At 49.0% G+C, this 22045-nt stretch overlaps 1 protein-coding gene across 2 annotated transcripts in view; it reads right to left on the bottom strand.

Moving 5' to 3' along the window:
• TDRD1 (tudor domain containing 1) overlaps positions 1-22045 on the bottom strand; it is a 1954313-nt gene that overhangs the window by 579247 nt on the left and 1353021 nt on the right. For both annotated transcript variants that reach the window (XM_086922877.1, XM_086922878.1), the window contains exon 18: positions 18810-18983. In XM_086922877.1, coding sequence (XP_086779003.1) covers positions 18810-18983 — 174 coding nt within the window. The remainder of the gene's footprint in view (positions 1-18809; positions 18984-22045) is intronic.

The following is a 22045-nucleotide window of genomic DNA, read 5'->3' as shown; positions in this document are numbered from 1 at the left end:
AGAGGACCAAGTTCGTGACTACTAGCCAGTAGTCAGGTGCACCAGGAGGGCACCGGATGGTAGTCACCTCGACTAGGTGAGTGGGTGACGCTGTGCTCTGCAGATCTCACGGACCAGGAGGCGTTGTCGGCGACCAGGATGGAGGAGCGAGCTGTCCCACGATGGATGAAGCTGTCGGCGTCGCTGGACCCAGGATTGGGCAACAAAGCCTTGGCAAATTCAAGCCCACGCGGTGGACCTAAAAATGGCGTCTGGAGTGGACCAGGAGGGTCCGGGGTGCTTCTCTTGTGGAAGGAAGCAAGGGCCAGTCTGGAGCAACCAGGCCAGCAGCAGTGATGTCGTCGGGCGTCGTTAAGAAGGCCACAAGCCAGCCGGCTAGTAGCCAAACAACGCGGTGAGCAGCAAAAAGCAGAAGGGCCCCACGCAGATCGTGGAGATGCTGGGAGGCTGATCTTCGGTGCTGGAGCTGCTCAGGGTCGGGGATTCTCGGACCCCAAAGCACTCACCAGTGGAACACTCGGCGGGCTTGCTGTAAAGAAGTCGTGCAGTCTTGGCGATCGTCGGTCCCTCGAGGTCTCGTCGCACTCACGGTTCTCAGCTTGGCTGTAGAGGTGAGTAGAGGTCAGAGGTGCCAGGGAAGCCGGGTCTCGTCGAGCTGTGTCGTCGGATTCCTGTGGAAGGACTTGCAGCAGACCGCAGTGTTCTTAAGATGGTGCCTGCGGATGCAGGGTGACTACTCCTTAGCCACAAGGGAGAATCTTGAAGAAGAAATCTTGAAGTACTTTTGCAGAAAGTCGTGTCTTGATTCTAAAGATGATCTAATTTGAACAGGGGGCCCGCTCCTATCTTTATACTAAGAAAAGGGGCTGACCCGGTGACTAGGTCCTGCCTATGGGTGGGACTAGGAGGGGGGTGGTTACACCCCTCTCCCATGCCGGACTTTCCCCAGGCCAGGGGCTGGTGTGCCCCTGGAACTGGTTCTGACCGGCCTATGCATAGTGAGCACCGGGGTGCCACTCAGCAGTCACCTTCCTGTAAAGCCCTGCCTACCCAGGATACACAAAACCCTGTCTGAGATGGTGCTAGCACCGCCCTGGACAGGAAACCCTTTGTCCAAGCTCTCCTCGCTGGAAGGACTCCCAGCAGCAGGAGGTCAGACTCGTGTCTGTGGTGGCAGCATCCATTTTGTGGAGCTGAGGCTTCATTTAACTTTAACCGGGGTTCACAGTTACATACATGTCGTGTCCCTCTAGAAGGGTGGAATGCTAACCCCGTCGCCAGAATTGGCGAGGGGTTAGTATTCCAATTCGTATGACACCTTACTCGACATGTTTTGATAAAGCAATACCAAAGATAGCATTTAACCGCGAGGATTATAATGCACTTAAGAGTATATGGTATGCGATATCATGGAACAGCTATTAGGACTTGGTTCCGCAAGCTGCAGACAGGCTCAGCTCATGCCAGAGCACCATCTCACACGATTCCAAGCACTCTGCCTTCAGGATTGTTAAGGCCTGCCATAGGAGTGACTGATAGGAATCTGTGTGTCCATTTTTAGGGTTAGATATAGGTATACTATATCTACAGCAAAGGGTGATTACACGACTTTGCCCCAGCTGTCATGCAGCCAGTTGTGTCAAATTTAGGAGGCCAGCCAGGGGTGGCATAATACATGCTTGACAATCCTGAAGGCAGAGTGCTTGGAATCGTGTGAAATGGTGCTCTGCCATGAGCTGAGCCCGTTTGCAGCTTGCGGAACCAAGTCCTAATAGCTGTTCCATGATAACGCATACCATATACTCTTAAGTGCATTATAATCCTCGCGGTTAAATGCTATCTTTGGTATTGCTTTATCAAAACATGTTGAGTAAGGTGTCATACGAATTGGAATACAAACCCCTCGCCAATTCTGGCGACGGGGTTAGCATTCCACCCTTCTAGAGGGACACGACATGTATGTAACTGTGAACCCCGGTTAAAGTTAAACGAAGCCTCAGCTCCACAAAATGGATGCTGCCACCACAGACACGAGTCTGACCTCCTGCTGCTGGGAGTCCTTCCAGCGAGGAGAGCTTGGACAAAGGGTTTCCTGTCAGGGGCGGTGCTAGCACCATCCCAGACAGGGTTTTGTGTATCCTGGGTAGGCAGGCTTTACAGGAAGGTGACTGCTGAGTGGCACCCCGGTGCTCACTACGCATCTGCCGGCTAGAACCAGTTCCAGGGGCACACCAGCCCCTGGCCTGGGGAAAGTCCGGCATGGGAGAGGGGTGTAACCACCCCCCTCTTAGTCCCACCCATAGGCAGGACCTAGTCACCGGGCCAGCCCCTTTTCCTAGTATAAAGTTAGGAGCGGGCCCCCTTCCAAATTAGATCATCTTTGGAATCAAGACACGACTTTCTACGAAAGGACTTCAAGATTTCTTCTTCAAGATTCTCCCTTGTGACTAAGGAGTAGTCACCCTGCATCCGCAGGCACCATCTTAAGAACACTGCGGTCTGCTGCAAGTCCTTCCTCCGGAATCCGACTGCCCAGCTCGACGAAAACCGGCTTCCCTGGCACCTCTGACCTCTACTCACCTCTACAGCTAAGCTTAGAACCGTGGGTGCGACGAGACCTCGAGGGACCGGCCATCTTCAAGACTGCACGACTTCTTTCCAGCACGACCGCCGAGGGATCCTCTGGTGAGTGCTTTGGGGTCCGAGAAGCCCCGATACTGAGCAGCTCCAGCACCGAAGTCCAGCCTCCCAGCATCTCCACGATCTGCGTGGGGCCCTTCTGCTTTTTGCTGCTCACCGCGTTGTTTGGCTACTAGCCCGCTGGCTTGTGGCCTTCTGAACGACGCCCGACAACATCACTGCTGCTGGTCTGGTTGCTCCAGACTGGCCCTTGCTCCCTTCCAAAAGAGGAGCACCCCGGACCCTCCTGGTCCACTCAAGACGCCATTTTAGGTCCACTGCGTGGGCTTGAATTAGCCAAGGCTTTGTTGCCCAATCCTGGGTCCAGCGACGCCGACAGCTTCATCCATCCTGGTCGCCGACAACGCCTCCTGGTCCGTGAGATCTGCAGAGCACAGCTTCGCCCACTCACCTAGTCGAGGTGACTACCATCCGGTACCCTCCTGGTGCCACCTGACTACTGGCTAGTAGTCACGAACTTGGTCCCCTCTGCTTTCAGGTATCGTCCATCTTCACGATCCAGGCTTGGATCACTCCGAACTCTCTTCACTGGTCGCCTGCCAGCATCTTTCTTCCAGGCTCCTGGTCCGTCTACGAGGATTCCCGACGTCTTTTGAGACCTATGCAGCTGCAGCCCCTGGGCTAGGTAACTTCAGCATTTCGGTGCCCCAGCATAGCCTCACTATCCAAGGGTCAGAATCCACTTTCGTTTTCCTCCTACCAGGTCGGGTTTGCCCGAGAACACTAACTTTGCTTTTACTAGCTACCATAGACTTTGTCCCGCATTACGCGTGAGAGTGCACACTCTGCACCCGAGTCCCCTGGGCCTCCTAGAAGTAATCAAAAGATTCTATAGTCAAGTCCTAGCGATTCCAAAGCCTATTAGTACTGTACTTACCTGCTAGTAATTTTGCATTCCACTTTCAGAGTATATGGTTTTCCGTGCCCCTCGGGCATTTGTGTAAACTGTGCAACTTAAAGTATTTTCGTAAGAGTTTTGTTTTGTGCTTAGTACCCTGTCCTCATAAAGAGTACAGGGCTGTTGTGATTCTAGTAAATACACTGTTTATTTTCATAACACTTGTGTGGTGTCCTTTCACTTGGTGTTCAAGGGGTATATGTGATGGTATAACAGCTGGCTTAACACGCCCTCTCGAGTCTTTAGCCTTAGACTGCTCGTATCCACGCTACTAGGATAGCTGGTCTATAAGGTTGACTTACAACCAATCATCAATAAGGGTTGTTGGACTGATACATAGTGTTCACTAGAATAGTGAGCACTGCATATCAGGCCACCTTGTCACAATGAGTATCACCACAAGGACCTTAAAAACATTTCTAAATGGGATGTCAGAAAACAAAAGGTATAGTATCCTTTTGTTAAAAACCCATCACTCACCAACCTGGTTGGTGACTTGCTTTATCATCGGGGTCCCACCCTGATGGGCGAATGCCATCAGGGTGTGCTGCGACACCTGACTACAGTGGAGTTGGTTTATTGAGTGAATAGTGCAAAAAGTGATGTTAAAAATTGTCCTGGTATGACTTTTTGAAAAAACTTTATACATAAGCTACTGGGCAATGTTAAAAACAGAGTGGAGATACTAATGGGTGATAATGACCGTGAGTATCTATGTGAAAGTAATTAGAAAGGTCTACATGTTTAAACAACTAATTGGTAAATCCCAGGGTTTCGTCAGGACCAGAAAAAAGGAAAATGGATGGTCTACACACACACTAACGTGTATCCAGTCCTAGATTCCTGTGGCCTCTGCAGTAGGCAACCTCAAAAACCTAAAGTAGGGGAGGAAAAGACTCCTATTGCGGGTCTCAAGGACTTCGTAGGGGCAGAGGGAAGGCTTGTTCAGCCGTGGAACATATTAGTTTGATTTTGGATTTCATATCTTTCTGTCTGAATAACAACATCTTTATTTTTCAGAATCAGAGATACAGACAGGTTAGGGGGACCGCTATGGGCACCTGCTTCGCCCCCAGCTACGCGAATTTATTCGTGGGCTGGTGGGAGAAGCAGGTAGCCTGAGCGGATGACAAAACAGAATGGGTCGATAGGGTGATTTGCTGGAGGAGATACATCGACGACCTCTTCCTTATTTGGAGGGGATCGGAATCCTCGGCAGAAGACTATATAATGGCCCTTAACACAAACTATTTGAATCTAAAATTCACCCACAGTATGAGCAGGAAAGAAGTCAGCTCTCTAAACCTAAGAGTCTTCGTTGATTCAGGCACAATTCAGACCGTGCTCTTTAGAAAGGAGACGGCAGGGAATTTCGTCCTGCACGGACAAAGTAGTCACCCAGCATCCCTTGTCAAGAGTATCCCCCACGGTGAACTGTTGAGAATAAAACGCAACAGTTCCCTGGAGAAAGACTTCTAAGAGGCTGCAGAGAAAAGCGTGGAACGCTTTAAATCGCGCGGCTATTCGAAAACAGTACTCCAACAAGCCAAAGGGAAGGCAAAAGTTACAGATAGGCAAACCCCACTGACAGAGAAGGGCCGGAACCGTAAGAGGTGGAAATGGCATAATTAGATTGATAACCAACTATTCGGTGGCAGCGAATAGAGTGAGAGCCATCATGTCCAAAAATTGGGGTATCCTCAAATCTGATGCCGTAATAGGTAAGGATCTGCAGTAACACCCTATGATTACATTCAGGAAGATTAGATCACTGAAGGACAGGCTGGTCAAAAGCCATTTATCCAGGGAAAGGCCCAAAGGAGATCTGCATGCCATGCATGGGTCATACTCATGTGGGAAATGCAAGGCCTGCAGCAACAGTCAGAGGGTGCTTTTATATCAGGTGCCACATAAGGATTCAAAAATCAGGATTGGCAAGTTTATTACTTTCTAAACTACATTTGTAGTATACTGCCTGAAGTGTCTCTGCGGACTTCGATACTTGGGGAGCACCACGAAGGCAGTTAAGTTGAGAATCCTAGAACACCAACGGGCCATCGTGAACAAGGATGAGAACTATCCGATGGCCCGACACTTCGCCTCTCACCACAACAGTGATAGAACCCTACTTAGCTTCTTCAGCTTAGACTGTGTGCCAAAAGACATAAGGGGTGGGGACCTCAAGCAGAAGCTAAGGCGGTTGGAGTCAAGATATATTATAGACCTCCAAACTAAATCCCCAGGGGGTCTTAATGCAGGGGAAGAACTACTATCACATCTATAGTAGTAGAAACTAAGAAGTATATGGGGAGCTGTGTCAATGACAGAGTTTATCAATTTTTCCAAAAATGCTTTGAAGAAATTCAGTTGGTAGTTGGTTTTGGGACCCTTTAAGATAAATTTGATTTTCACGATTTATTTAGAAAGTACGGTGAAGGGGGTATCGGTTTGTATTATTTGTAGCTTCACTGTTTAGCCCATTAGTGCTTTAAGAAATTTATTAATTTTGTCATGGGTTTTCATCAATTAGATTTGTTATTTCTCTTTTTTAAACCTCTACCAAAGGATATATTGAATCTATGTACAATGCGAATAATGTTGATCTAATGAATTGTTTTTTGGATTTCAACTTAAGAATCCTGATTGATTGGCCCATCCAGGGAAAAATAAGTAAATACAAGATTGTCTATCAATTGATAGTTAATATCATATGAATTGCTTTTCATCATTAGCAAACATTGCTTTTATTAATCTGTTGCAATTTTGTTTGAGTTAATTTACCATTCTAAGATGGCGCTCATGATTTGGAATACGATCCGTTTTTTGTGTTGATTATGCGTTCTTGTACTTCCGCCTTTCCGTCGCCAGCTGACACTGACGAAGGCAAGTGCGGAAACGCGTCTGTTCTTTTTATTTTCGTGCAATAAACCTTAGCGGGTTTTACTTACTGCGAGTGCTGTTTCTGCCCTTTGACTGCGGAGCTTGAATATATTAAACGGCACGCCGCCGTTTTAACTGTCACTCACTCGGATTGTGGGCGGACCCCATACGGCGACAACCGGAGCAGAGTATATATATGTTGCCAATAAACCTTTAAATATTATTGCACAGAAAAGGTGTCCGGGCTATCAATTGGCATTGAACTGATTCGTGAAAACCATATATATAAATATATATATAAATATATATATTACCTACTGGCGGTCGTCAGTAGGTAGTTATAGTTAGGATTTTTTTAATGTTAAATCTCAAAATTCAATTTGGAATAACTTTGGCGCCGGTTGACGAATCTGCCTGAAAATTTCCTCAAAATGGCCTCTTCGAGCTCCGGTCCTTCTCTGAAAGTCTGGGGGGATTCATCAAGCGGGGGCCGAGATAAAAGGGGGGTCCCAAAACGCGTTTTCCCCATGTTAATTTCCATAGGGCGGTCGACCTCACTTTTAGCCCGAACGGCTGAATGGATTTCCACCAAACTTGGCATAATTATAGGGACTGGTAGCCCGATGTGCCTTTGCTATGTCTCAAGATATGTGCTCCAGTGGATTTTGAGTAATTTAGGTTAAAAAAAAATATATATATCTATAAGCGCTCCCCGGTACGCGCACCGGGCGCGCCACGCGACTTGCGCACGTAAAGCTGATTGGCTCACGGGTGTCTGTAAACATTCGAAACAGTCCGGAGCGGCCGCCATCTTGTGTCTCGGTAGGATCGAGACACAAGAGGTGACACAACAAAAAAAGGGAGAAATGACTATAAGGGGGCAGGGTGACCCCCTCCTGACCCCCTAGGTTTTATGTGGGGGCTAAAATAGGGTCCCGCGGGGCATTTAAAAAAATATTTTTTTTCGATTTCCGCGGGGAGAGCGCCCGGTACGCGCATCGGGGAGCGAAGCATGGGGAAAATCCAGGGCCTTATTTTTGAAGGCCTTGCAACAGTTTTGCGCCGCCTGTGCGTCACTTTTTGTGACGCACCAGCGGTGTAAAAAATGTGCCTCATTGCGCTATATTTAAAAAGTGACGCATCTGGGTAGATGGGTCACTTTTTAAAACCCTGCGTCACATTATACCTGCGTCAGGTATAATGTATGCAGAGGGGGCGTTCCCCCGCAAAAAGCTTCGTAATAGTGACGCAGTGAAATCTATGAGATTTCACTGCGTCACTTTTAGGATGCTGTTGCGTCAAAATCTTGCGCCAGCCTCACAGCAGGCGTAAGACTGACGCAAGACCTTTCACATGGGGCTTTCCCCATGTGAAAGGACGCATTATTGGAGTTGCATCACTTTTGTGACACACTCCAGCAATGCGTCACTTTTGTGTTTACAGATACGTCAGAAATACTGACGTATCTGTAACTCCTTGCGACATGATTCGTCATACATTAAATATGACACATCTGGAATGTCGTAAGGAGTGCGCACAGAAAAGTGACGCATCGCTGTTTTCACGCAGCGATGAGTCACTTTTCAGAAATGAGGCCCCCAGTTTATTCACTGTGTCACCTCTACGACCCTTTCTTGCGTCAATACGTCCCTTTTGCATACATTACACCTGAGGTAGGAATAATGTGGCGCAGGGGCTTACAAAGTGACGTAACTACCTAGATGCGTCACTTTGTAAATATGATTGAATAAGGTGTATTTTTTACAGCACTGGTGCGTCACAAAAAGTGACACATCGGTGGCGTTAAAGTGACGCATGGCCTCATAAATGAGTCCTTCAGTCTTCTACTCATGCGTCATATTAATTTTATGACTTATTATGTTGGAAGTTCTTACAGATACGTCAGTATTTTAGACGTATCTGTTAGCGCAAAAGTGATGCATTGCTGGAGTATGTCTCAAAAATGAAGCAACTCCAGCAATGTATCCTTTCACATGGGGCCAAGCCCCATGTGAAAGGGCCTGCACGCCTGCTGTGAAACAGGCGTAAGATTTGGACGCAACAGCGTCATAAAAGTGACGCAGTGATATCTCATAGATTTCACTGCGTCACCTCTACGACCCTTTCTTGCGTCAATACGTCCCTTTTGCATACATTACACCTGATGTAGGAATAATGTGGCGCAGGGGCTTACAAAGTGACGCATCTACCTAGATGCACCACTTTGTAAATATGACGCTCTGGTGGTGTTAAGGTGACGCATGGTTTCATAAATGAGGCCTTCAGCCTTCAACTCCATTAATGCATCTTTTCTTACCCTTCCACACCCCCGTTCCTTTTCAACATTTTCTTTGAATATCAACATTCCCTATATTTACTCTTCTTCTCCTTACTTTCCTTCCCAACATTCACCTTCTTTCAGTCCCCCTACTTCACTTCCTTTCTCCTCTCATACCTTTCTGTTCTTTCTTACTCATTTTCCTTTCCATTATCAATGCACTCCATTTCACTTACTCTTTTTCATTTTTTAAAGAAAATAGCTCTCTGATGAGAATTGGAGGTAGTTCTGAAAATAACTTTTTGTTTTCTTCTATTTTCAAAACAGGAACAAAAACAAGGAATGGAAACTGCTCAACAGGAGCAAAAAAAATTAAAAAAATTAGGGGTGGAAAGGGCAGTGATGGTTTTCCAATGCTCGAACCATGAGCTGGACACTTTGCTCCCCAAAGGTAAGGAGTTGATTGCAGTATCTGCATCTCAGGTCACCATGGTTAAAAGCAGGTTGGATATTTGCCACGAGCTCCTGCGATTGCCCCCTCCCAGAAGTAGTTGTTCCTCCGGTGGATGTAGAGGCCCCATCACTAGGAACCTCTTGTGCCAGAGCCCTGACACTTTCCCAGGCAAAATTCTGGGGGTGCCTCCTCTCCACATGCCTGATCATCGTAAAGTTCCCAAATGAGTATTTTTTGGGGGTCACCCCGTGACAGGACTTGTTTGCAGAATCTGCACTCCACTTTTGAAACATTCACCTTTTTTTGGTTAGGTGGTATTTTAAAAAATTTCCAAATAAAATGTTTCTTCACCTTTGGGGTAGGAGGCTCTTCATTGATGAAATCAGGTTCTTCATCACTGCTGGATTCTCTGGCAGCCATGGTAAACCAAGAATGATCCAGGAGCAAAAAACAGGTCTTTCAGTCACAAAAGTGAAAGAAGAAGTGAAGGAAATGGGTGGGGATTTCATTCTTTGTAAAAAAAAAATGTTAGCAACCAATGAAAAGTGATATTTTAAGGTCACATGACTTGACGCGCCGACGCTGAGCGCACCGGAGCGCTTCCGGGGGCGCATACGCTGCGCGAACATAGGCGCTTCCGGGGGCGCATACGCGGCGCGAACGTAGGCACTTCCGGGGGCGCTTACGTTGCGCGCCTAAGTGACGTCTTCATAGTTTTACGGAAATGCAAAATCATTTTCATTTCCTTATAAAAAAAACAGCTTTTATTTGTATGGTACGAAATGTTTTGCGTTATTAACTTTTCATTCATATTTTTTTCACGAACGAAAGTAGCGCTATGGGTGCGCTTTCCGAAGAGCTTACCGTAGCTCGCACCCAGAGCGCCCCGGGAAAAAAATGATGATAAAAAAAAATAATTAATACTTACAAAAAACAGCAAATTGTAAAAAAAACAGATTAGAAACTCGATATAGAAAGGAATTAGCATTTAAAAAACCTATGAAATTCACTGAAAAAACCATAGGTTTCACACCAGTTATAGTTAGGAATTAGCAGTTAAAAAACCTATGAAATTCACAGAAAAAAACAAAGGTTTCACACCAGTTATAGTTAGCTGGAAATTTTACTGAAATAAAACCATTGAAATTCCCAAGTTATAGTTAGTTGGACTCACTATAACTTGCGCGTGTAATGCACTGCTGATGACATCACATATTACATCACTCATGCATGGTCAGTGACATCACTCATGACATCACTGATGAAACCATCCTTGTGACAGAGAGACTGACCTACTTTCACTGTAAAGTAACCCTTGAAACACATTTTGAAAAAAAACAACTAACATTTAAAAAAAAAGTGGACATACCTATACCAGTTGCAACAACAAATTCAGTAATTCCACCATTTATATACACATCCACTCACTCACCAACACTTCTATATAGTCACTCATACATATACTCACTCATCATATGTAGAGAGACACCTATACATCCGTTAATACACCGACAGTCTTCCAAAAGCACAAGTTACTACTTGTGTAACGATATATCTGTAAGAGACATTAGTTAGTGATAGATTCCTTACCTTAGAATATCCCCAGGCGTCAGACTGGATCCGGAAATTTTTGTGTAGCAATACCCTTGCGCGTCGGTAGGCATCGTCTGCGGCTCCGCGTCCGTCGTCGGCGTCGTGAGCGCCGGAATGACTTCGTCGGAGTACTTAGACGCCGCCCATGCGCGCTGACGTCAGTTCTGATACACAGCTTTTCCGCGCCAAATACGCAGAGCCATGAGAGAACCAACACTGGTGCCATGAAACTAGGGCCCTGAAAGGGGATGACCTTAACCCTAGATACCGGTTCGCAGAACGGGGAGGATGGGTGGGTCGGTAAGGAATCTATCACTAACTAATGTCTCTTACAGATATATCGTTACACAAGTAGTAACTTGTGCATCTGAAAGAGACACGTTAGTGATAGATTCCTTACCTTAGAATAGATACCCCAGCAATACCAACCCCGGTGGTGGGTCTGCGAACCAATATTACACCAGAAAGTCCTGGAGGACGGAACGGCCAAAGAAGCCATCCCTCCGGACTGGACTATCCAGGCAGTAGTGTCTTGCGAACGTGTGCAGTGAGGCCCACGTAGCCGCCTGGCAAATGTCCTGTAAGGGGACTCCTCGGCCCAGGGCAGTTGTTGTCGCCGTGGCCCGAGTGGAGTGAGCCCGCAACCCAGCAGGGGGCTCCTTCCTCGCCATGGAGTAACATGCTTGAATACACAAGATGATCCACCTTGAAATGGTCCTCCTGTGTACAGCCTTTCCCTTCTTCGCGCCCACGTAACCAACAAAGAGTTGGTCATCCACCCGGAATTGGCGTGTGCGATCTAGGTAGTAGGAGCGCGCACGTTTTGGATCCAGACGTTGGAGCCTCTCCTCCTCTTTCGAGGGATGCGGAGGTGGAAAGAAGGTGGGCAAAGTGATGGACTGCCCGATGTGGAAGGCCGTGACAACCTTGGGCAGAAAGGAAGGTCGTGTACGTAACACCACCTTGTCAGGATGAACAGATAGGAAAGGTGGAGAAGAAGAAAGAGCCTGGAGCTCACTCACTCTCCTGGCAGAGGTGATGGCAACCAGGAAGGCAGTTTTCAACGTGAGAAGACGGAGAGGACAGTTATGGAGTGGCTCAAAGGGAGCACACATCAGACAGATAAGTGAGAACAAGATTCAAGTCCCACTGGGGCATCACGAAGGGAACAGGAGGGAACATGTGTGTGATGCCCTTCAGAAATCTGCTTACAATGGGGGACTTGAATAAAGAAGGCTGACCAGGTAGCCTTAAGAAGGCGGAAAGAGCAGAAAGGTACCCTTTAAGAGTGCCCAGAGCAGAACCCTGCTGGGCAAGGGAAAGAAGAAAAAGCAGCACTTCCGAAAGGGGTGCAGAGAGAGGATCCACAGCCTTTGCTGTGCACCGTGCCACAAATCTGTTCCACCTGCAGGCGTATACCGACTTTGTGGAGGGACGCCTGGCTGCCAGAATGTTATCACAGACTTCAGGAGGCAAGTCAAATGGCCTCAACTGTCGCCGCTCAATCTCCAAGCTTGTAGGTGGAGACTGGACAGGTTCGGGTGCAGCACCGTCCCCTGCTGCTGCGACAGAAGGTCCTCCCGAAGAGGCAGACGAATCGGGGGATTGACAGACATGCTGAGTAGCTCGGGATACCAGTATCTTCGTGCCCAGTCCAGAGCCACAAGGATAACCTGGGCCCGGTCGCGCCTGATCTTCTTCAGCACTCTGGGCAGAAGTGGTATAGGCGGAAAGGCGTACAACAGACCACAGCTCCACTCTCGATGAAAAGCGTCTCCGAGCGAGTGCCGCCTTGGAAATTCCAACGCGCAGAACTGATGACATTGTGCCTTCTCTTCTGTGGCGAATAGATCTAACCAAGGCTCTCCCCACTGCTGAAAGAGACCTTGCGCCACGTCCGAGTTCAGACGCCATTCGTGATCCATCATGCACCGACGGCTGAGTTCGTCCGCCCTGGCATTCAGAGAGCCTGCCAGGTGTTGAACCACCAGAGTCACGCCCTGATGTTCCAGCCATTGCCATAGGCGCAGAGCCTCCTGGCAAAGGGTCCACGACCCCACTCCGCCTTGTTTTTTGCAGTACCACATGGCGGTGGTGTTGTCGGTGAACACTTGCACTGCACTCCCCCGGACAGAGGGGAGGAATGCCTTCAGTGCAAGACGAATCGCCCGAAGCTCCAACAGGTTGATATGGAGCCGGGACTCCGCCGGAGACCAGAGGCCTCTGATCTCCGCCTCTCCCATGTGGCCTCCCCAGCCCTGGAGGGACGCGTCCGTCACAACTACGTGCTCAGGGTGGGGTAGGGAGAGGGATCTGCCACTGACCCAGTCGCGGTCCGTGAGCCACCACTGCAGTGGTCTCGCAGTGCCCTCCGAGATCAAGACATGATCGGACAGGTTGCCCTGATGCTGGGCCCACTGAAACTTCAGGTCCCACTGCAGAGCCCGCATCCGCCACCTGGTGTGATGCACCAGAAGGCTGCAGGAGGCCATCAGCCCCAGAAGCCGCAGCGTCAATCTGACCGAGACTCGGGATAACGGCTGGAAGATGGGAATCAGAGCCTGAATATCCCGAACCCGCTGTTCGGGTGGAAAAACCCAAAACTGCGCCGAGTCGAGAACCGCTCCGATGAAGAGGAGCTTCTGAAAGGGACACTGGTGTGACTTCGGCACGTTGATGGAGAACCCCAGCAAGTGCAGGAGGTTGGCCGTAGTCTGGAGGTGGGTGACGACTACCTGGGGCGAGCCCGCCTTCAACAACCAGTCGTCTAGGTAGGGGAAGACTGATACCCCCTGCCTGCGCAGATGAGCTGCGACCACCGCCATCACCTTCGTGAACACCCGTGGGGTGCTGGTAAGGCCGAAGGGGAGCACAGTAAACTGAATGTGCTCTTGGCCTACCGTGAACCGCAGGTAACGCCGGTGGGCCGGCGGGCCGGCAGGACGGGGATGTGGAAATAGGCGTCCTGCAGGTCCAACGCTACCATCCAGTCTCCCGGGTCTAGGGCAGCCAGGACCTGAGCCAAAGTCAGCATCTTGAACTTCTCCTTCCGGAGGAAGCCGTTGACGTTCCGCAGGTCCAAGATAGGGCGTAGGCCCCCTTTGCCCTTCTTGGGCACCAGAAAGTAGTGGGAGTAACATCCACACCCTACTTCTGGCCCAGGAACGCGCTCGATGGCCCTCTTGGCCAAGAGGGCCGTGACTTCCTCTTGCAGAAGTTGCAAGTGATCCCCCGACACACAGTGGTATTGCGGTGGCATGGATGGAGGGGATGCCTCGAAGGGGAGGGAGTAGCCCCTTCGGACAATCTGCAGCACCCACCTGTCCGAAGTGACTGTGCGCCAGTGGGAGAGGTGATGGCGAACCCTGCCTCCCACAGGAGTCACATGGGCCTGAAAACTCGGAAGGTTTTGAGACAGGCGCTGCTGAGGGAGGTGTGGACTGGCCTCGCCGTGGTCCCCGACCGCCGCCACGGCGGTTTCCACGTCCGCCACCACGCTGTTGGACATTCTGCGGTGCGTGACTGACGGTACGTGGTGGGGCGCCCCTTCCGTGGCCACGAAAGGAGCGGAAGGCACCCGATTGCTGGCGTGGGGCCGTGAGGCCCAAGGACTTGGCCGTAGCCCTGGAGTCCTTGAAACGTTCCAGCGCATGGTCTGCCTTGTCGCCGAAGAGGCGACGGCCATCAAATGGCATGTCCAGGAGTGTGGCCTGGGCATCGGCCGAGAAGTTGGCGGACCTCAACCAGGCGTGGCGTCGAACCGCCACCGTCGTTGCCATCGCCCTGCCCAGTGAGTCCGTTGTATCCAGCCCACACCGGATAGAAAAGCGTGCTGCATCTCGGCCGTCCGCAAGGGCTTGGCCGAGTTTAGCCTGGACCTCCTCCGGGCATTGTGGCAGCACCTCCGCAACCGTGTCCCACAGAGTGTGGGTGTAGCGGCTTAAGAGACAGGCGGTATTCACAGACCGCAGCCCTAAGCTAACAGGCGAGAAAACCTTCTTCCCGAACTGTTCGTATCTCTTGGATTCGCTGTCGGGCGGGGCCGACGGGAATGCGGTCTGGGAGTTTGAGGCCTGGATGACCAGACTCTCGGGGGTGGGATGGGTGGACAAAAAGCATGGGTCGCCCGGGGCCGGGCGGTAGCGTCTGGCCACGTTCCTATCCACAGGCGGGCCTGTGGCGGGCTTGGACCAAGTGCCCACAAGAACGTCACACAAGGCCTCATTGAACGGCAGCAGGGGCTCCACGGAGCTTGACTGCGGTTTGAGGACCTCAGTGAGGAGATTAGTCCTCACGGCCGCGACGGGGAGCTGAAGGTTTAAGGCCTTAGCTGCCTTCGTCAACACTACGCTATAAGTAGAACCCGCCTCCGAAGCCACAGTCGGAGGTGAGGTAAATCCAGTGTCTGGCGATGTGTCAATACCACTAACCTCCCCAAGCTCATATGTCCAGTCCTGCTGTGACTAGCAATCTAGTGCCAGAGGGTCCTCGGACCCCTCCCAATTTTCCTCGTCACCTGTGTCCTGGAAACCAGGATTAGCAGGCAGGGCCTCCTCGTGGAGATAAAATTCCCCAAAGGCCGTCGGAATCGGGGCCCAGCGGAGCCCTTCCGGCGCCTGAGTAGGACCGCAGGAAACATTGGGGGCGGCACCCGCAGCGGGCGCCGGGGACGACACCTGTAGGGACGGCGCCGGCGAAGTCGTAAGGTCGACCGGCGAGGTCCCGGATCCGGAACCGGATCCGGTGAGGTCCTGCGGCGCCGAGACCGAAGTCGCCAGCGGCGTCGGAGCCGAAGCACCCGACGGCGTCGGGGCCGAAGCAACCGACGGCGTCGGGGCCGAAGCACCCGACCCGGAAGGACCTCCAGACGGAACCGATCGGCCCGAAGGCGCCACAGGAACCGACTGAGGAGGGAGGGCCCTCATGGCCATGAGTTACCTCTCGACCTCCTCCGGCGTCGCGCCGTGCCCAGGGACCCGAAGGTGTGGGGCAGGCGGCGACGCTTGCGACTCCCGCGGAGCCCCGTGGGCGGTGTCGCCTGAGCCCCCGGCCGCATCGTGCGAGCGTCGGGGGGGGGGGGGGGGGGGGGGGGGGGGTCGGAGGAACGATGACGTCGCTCCGACCTCTCATGCCTATTACCTGAGGACTTGGAACCAGACGATCGGTGTCCACTTCCGGAGCTTCGATAACTCCGACCTCGCGACCTGTCCCTCGACCTCCCGTGGGACCGGGACCGGGTGCGGCACGGGGCCGACTGCCTCAGCTCGAGTCGCTTGCGGGACCGCTCCCGCCTAGCCTTCGACGTCAGGGCCCGGCAGTCGGAGCAGGTCCGATCCTCGTGGTCGAGGCCTAAGCACTTCAGGCACCGGCGATGGGGGTCCGTGACCGACATGAGTCGATCGCACTTCAAACAAGGCTTGAACCCGGGCATCCCTGGCACCGATAGAGTCGAGAACTCGACAAAAATGAGAGATCAAAAGATCAAAAAAGTTCAGTCAAAAATTGACTGCGGGTAGAGCTTCTTCCGGATCTGCGCTAGCTGGCGTGGAAAAAAGAAGAATTGACGTCAGCGCGCATGGGCGGCGTCTAAGTACTCCGACAACGTCATTCCGGCGCTCAAGACGCCGACGACGGACGCGGAGCCGCAGACGACGCCTACCGACGCGCAGGGGTATTGCTACGCAGAAATTTCCGGATCCAGTCTGACGCCTGGGGATATTCTAAGGTAAGGAATCTATCACTAACGTGTCTCTTTCAGGTGTTGCTCACACACATACTCACACATGCAAATAAACTATTGAACATCCATTTATTAGCATATACAGCTATACACACACTACCACCTTACTTCTAAGGAAACTTACACATACTTACTCTCTTAAACAATCACTTATAGAAACACATACTTATTGAAACAAGAACTCTTTCAATCTCTCACATATACTCACTTATATACACCAATACTCACATATACTAGATTAAAACATATGTAGTTACTGATAAAGACAGTAGTGAGACAGTCATTTACTTACTAACACATACATATACACACTCACTCACCGATACAGTCTGGCACATATGCGGTCTTCAAAACACATACAAACAGTGAGTCAGTCATTTATGCATCAGTGTGCTAAGTAACACCCCCACCAAAGCATACAGACATTTATACTGATACTAAAAAAAAACATCTAATAAGCGATAGAAACACACATGTAGCTACTCACCAACCCATGCACCCACTTATATACAAAGTGAAACACTGATACAAACATTTAAATATTGAAACAATACTTGCTAATATATGTATTAACTATGATACACTTAATAGGCCAGTTAACTAATCATTTAAAAAAAAAAAATATCCATTAAGACACTTATTTAACCATTTATTCTTCCATCGACCTTTACATTTACTTATATAAAACATTTATTTTTCAGAAAGACACACATTCACTGGATGGTGTCATCAGTGATGTCAGGAGTGATGTCACTGACCATGTCATGAGTGATGTAATATGTGATGTCATCAGCAGTGCATTACACGCGCAAGTTATAGTGAGTCCAACTAACTAGAACGTGGGAATTTCAATGGTTTTATGTCAGTAAAATTTCCAGCTAACTATAACTGGTGTGAAACCTATGTTTTTTTTCAGTGAATATATATATAAATATATATATATATATATATATATATATATATATATATATATATATATATATATATATATATATATATATATATGTATATATATACACACACATATAATGACATTTCACTTTCGAAATGCTTTAGAGCACTGGTGATGAATTTTTCAGAGCACAGCTTCGGATTTAACACAAACCCTTAGGGCAAAATGGTGCTCACATCAAATTGGGGATTAACTGGATTAACAGACGACTTTAAGCCATGTCTGGTGGTTTACTGGACTTATGTGTCCACTGCAAGGACCTGTGGCAATAAATGTCAAACACAGCAGGTCCACTCCAACTTTCATCCTTTTGAATATGGATACAACTAGACGGATAACAAACAGCAATGTTCTGTTAATAGCGCCAAGATCCACCTCAAGGGTGAACAGATGAACTACAAATACGCTTTATGTCATGTTAAAAGCAACTCAAATCTTTAGATGCATTTCGAAGACAGGAAAGACAGCCATTTGTCATGATGTTTCGTGGTTTTCCTCTGAAAGGCATTCGAGAGGAAGCTCAACTTCAGGCAGCAGAAACACCTTAGTTACATTTCTAGTACAAAGGTGACCAGAACTACCTATTTGGTCTATCGCAAAAAGGGTTCAAGGCTGGAAACCTAACTGTGTTGTAATTGGCAAAAAAAGATCTGATCTCATGAAACAGGGAATACCTTGAGACAAAAAGCATGGTGAATAGACAATGGGAGTCGCAAACCTTATCAAATAGCTCTCAGTATTACTATGATTAAACAATTCATGAAAACCCTAACATTAGCTCTAGAGGGGATGGTGGATTGCGCCATGGGGTTAAACTTGACCATTACCTTTGAGAGCCCCTCCCCGTCCCCCATGTGTAACAGGAGTTACAGTGACGTATATAAAACTACAAGAACACAATTGTGGCTAAAAATGTCATAAAAAGTTACATCATCAGACATCAAAGTGGTGAAATAATATACACATAAAAAAAAAACTAGATCCAAAGGGAAATTTTTTAGAGATCCCTGTGCACAACAAAAAGAAGACAAATACAGTAGAGAAACTAGTAGTGCACTACATTTTTTAACTAACCCTTCACAAGAGTGTAATGTACTCTTCTTTAAGGGGCAGTGCATGTTTGAGATATTGCAATATGCTGTGTTTACAGGTAAATGTGAGTAATAATTTCGATATATTAGCAAAAAAGTTTGATACATCTTACAATAATTGCTTCATGTACAGATAGATAGTCAATCAGACAATGTTAGATGAAATAGTTAGAGAGCTGACAATAACAATGGCTTTAATTAATTTACCAATTCTTTAATATACCTGACAGCCAGCATCTAATTCCTTGAAAGGGAAGCTTCAAAAACTTGGGCAAAATAGTACGCATTTTATCCATGTCCACTGTCTCAACATTCCCGTAATCTACAAACTGCACTTTTGCTTTCTTGTAGTCTTGATTAATTTCCTTCACCAAACCTCGATACCATTGACCATCACCTACAAACATAACAGAAAATGTTATAACTTGCAATAACACAAAGATATATTATACAATTGAAAGAATGGCAAAATATTGCTTTCTTGTGAAGGTAAAAGTGAAATGTAAACAGCACACAGAAGCCTGACTAAAAACTGAAGAGAATAGTTAATTAACAGTTAATTCTTTTTTCCTATAAAGACTCATTTTCTCAAAAAGGCACTGGCATATGCGCACTCCTTATCCAAAAAATATGTCAAGTCAAGTAGTTTATTCATGTTCAATTGATTAAAATCATTACATGTGGACAGCTGGGTTAGACGGTAACCCATTGATATACATTGCGAGTAATTGTGAGAACGACCTCATAAAAGAACACAGAAAATAAAGATTGATATTTTTTAAGAAAGCACAATACCCAGTTAGCATTATTTTTGTAAGATGGTAGAATACTTATCTTATCTTAACCAGAATCTGGGCAATTGCCATGCAGGGCTTTATAGATCAAGCAGCCGGTCTTAAAGGCTGCCCTCTGTGCGATGGGTGGCCAGTGCAATTTGTGCAACAAGGGTCTTGCGGATTGCCACTTCGGGGTTTTGTGGATGAGTCTCGCTGCCTGGTTTTGCACCATTTGAAGGCGGCGAAAGCAATACTACTGGTAAGCCTAAGTAAAGGGAATTGGAAAAGTCGAGACGGGATAGTACCAGCGAGATCACGACTTGTACCAGCGCCGCATGAGACAGCAGGTGGGAAATCTTACGGATTTTTCGCAGCTGGAACATGCTGGATGAGACCACTGCCCCCACCTGTGTTTTAAAGGAAAGGTCAGCATCAATGAATACTCAGAGACTCTTTACCGAGCTAACAGGTGTAGGGGGTGAACCCAGCTCACTTGGCCAGAACTGAGGGCCCCAGTGTGCCGAGCTGTTTCCTGGCAAGATGAGCTCAGTTTTTCCTGGGTTCAATTTTAGTTGGTTCTGGTTCATCCATTGCTGTATATGGAGCATTGTTGCTTGGAATACAGATACGGCGTCGGGGGAGTCCAGGGGGAAGATGATCTGCAGATCATCAGCGTAATTGTAGATGGTAATGTTCCACCTCTTTAACGAGTGGATTAAAGGGCGGAGGTACAAATTGAATAGTAAAGGCAAGAGAGAGGAACCCTGGGGGACCCCGCATGCGGTCACTGCCCTGGTTGCGGTGAAAGGACCCAGGCGAACCGCCTGTGCTCTGCCCATAAGGAAGGACTTGACCCATTCCAGGGCAGAGCCCTGTATGCCGGCCTGCTCGACACGGTGGAGAAGAATGTTATAGTCCACCGTGTCGAATGCTGCCGACAAGTCCAAGAGCACTAGTGCCTGTGGGGTTCCTCTGTCTGCATTCCCTCTTAGAACATCCAGCACAGCCAGGATGACAGACTCAGTGGAATGAGCCAGCCTAAAGCCAGCTTGATTGGGTTCCAAATAGCTAGAGTTCTCAATAAATTTTGAGAGGCAGGTAGTTACATGGGCCTCAAGGATTTTAGACAGGTAGGGCAGGAGGGAAATCGGGCGGTAGTTAGAAGAAATGGCCAGATCTGCTCCTGGCTTTTTTTAGGTTTAAAGTATTTTATTGAAGCAGGGTAAGATAGGAAACAACAGGGCAAGAAACAGATAAACCACAGGAGCAGCACATTCAATGCGTACAATACAGTAGATACAGCAAAGCAATTACATCTCTTTAATAGGCACCATTCGATTCAGGAACACAACTCGTGCGCCTGTGGTCACAAACAAATAACGGGGGGGAGGGGGGGAACGGAAAGAGGAATAGGGGGAAGGGAGAGGAAGAAAAAAGAAAGAGGGGGGGGGAAGAAAAGGGGGGGGGGAAGGGGAAGGGTGGGGAATCATCCCCGCTCCAAAAACCTACCTAACCATCAAAACCCCCTAAACTACCACACCCCAACCCACCCCCTGTACTGTGCCATAATCTTCTGCTCTCCCCTCATAGCGACCCTCCAGTAATCCCCGCTATGCAATGCCAGCCCCGACCAATCAGACAGGCGGATCTGGTGGCGGCGTCAGCCGTAACAACCGAAGATATCTAGGACAGGTGATCTCCCGAAACTCAGAACACAACAGACTATGGAAGGGCGCCCACAGTTCCTCAAAAGCATCAGTATCCCCCAGGGCCACTAAGGACATCTTTTCCATGCCAAGGACATGCCACAGTCTATGCAGCCAGCCGACAACAGTGGGGAGTGTGGTGGAGCGCCAGTGTATGAGAATGTTTTGCACCGCCGACCCCAGAGCAATCGCAATCTGTCTGCCCCTTCTAGACCTGAGGGGATACATCAACCCATTCGGTAAACCCAGTAAAACATAGGCGGGGAACCTCGGCAGCTCTATCTCAAAACATTTGTCCACCTCACCCAGGACCTCTTCCCAGTAAGAAGCCAAAAGGGGGCATTCCCACAGTATGTGTGTAAGCGTGCCATTATTGCCACAGTTGCGCCGGCATGTCCCTGGTATTGCCCTATCCATCTCATGTAACTTCTCCGGAGTGCGGTACCAGTAGGTCGAGATTTTGGTGAAGGTCTCCGTGAGCCCCGTGTGATAGGCCGAGTGGCGTGAGCGGTAGGAGATGTGGTCCCATTCCGTGTGACTCAACACTCGTCCGAGCTCCCGTTCCCATCGCTCCCGACCGGGATTGTGAATATGAAAGGGGGGGGGGGGTGCAACATTTTATACAGATCTGAGATCAGTTTAGCGTCCGATGTGCGGGTGATTAACCAACGCTCGTACACCGTGATCTCCCGAGTCGCGCACTTGGGGTTGCAATGCCCAGTGGCACGCCTGCATATATCTCATACGCTCCGCCTCCGGGAGGCCGTAGTCCCGCTGCAAGTCCAGGAAGGGGACGACCCCCTCGGGGCCATATAGATGATACAAAGTGCAGCAGCGGGCCGCCCGCCAGCGATCGTAAGCACCGTGCTCCGTGCCGGGACCGAAGTCCGGATTGCCAATGAGCGGCGTAAAGGGAGAGGGAAAAGTAGTAAGCTCATTCCTAACAGCCACTGAGTCCCACGCCCGAAGCGGGACAC

This window comes from Lissotriton vulgaris, chromosome 5, assembly GCF_964263255.1.
Source record: "Lissotriton vulgaris chromosome 5, aLisVul1.2, whole genome shotgun sequence".
NCBI classification, from domain to species: Eukaryota; Metazoa; Chordata; class Amphibia; order Caudata; family Salamandridae; genus Lissotriton; species Lissotriton vulgaris.
This window is presented reverse-complemented; position numbering and strand designations above follow the sequence as displayed.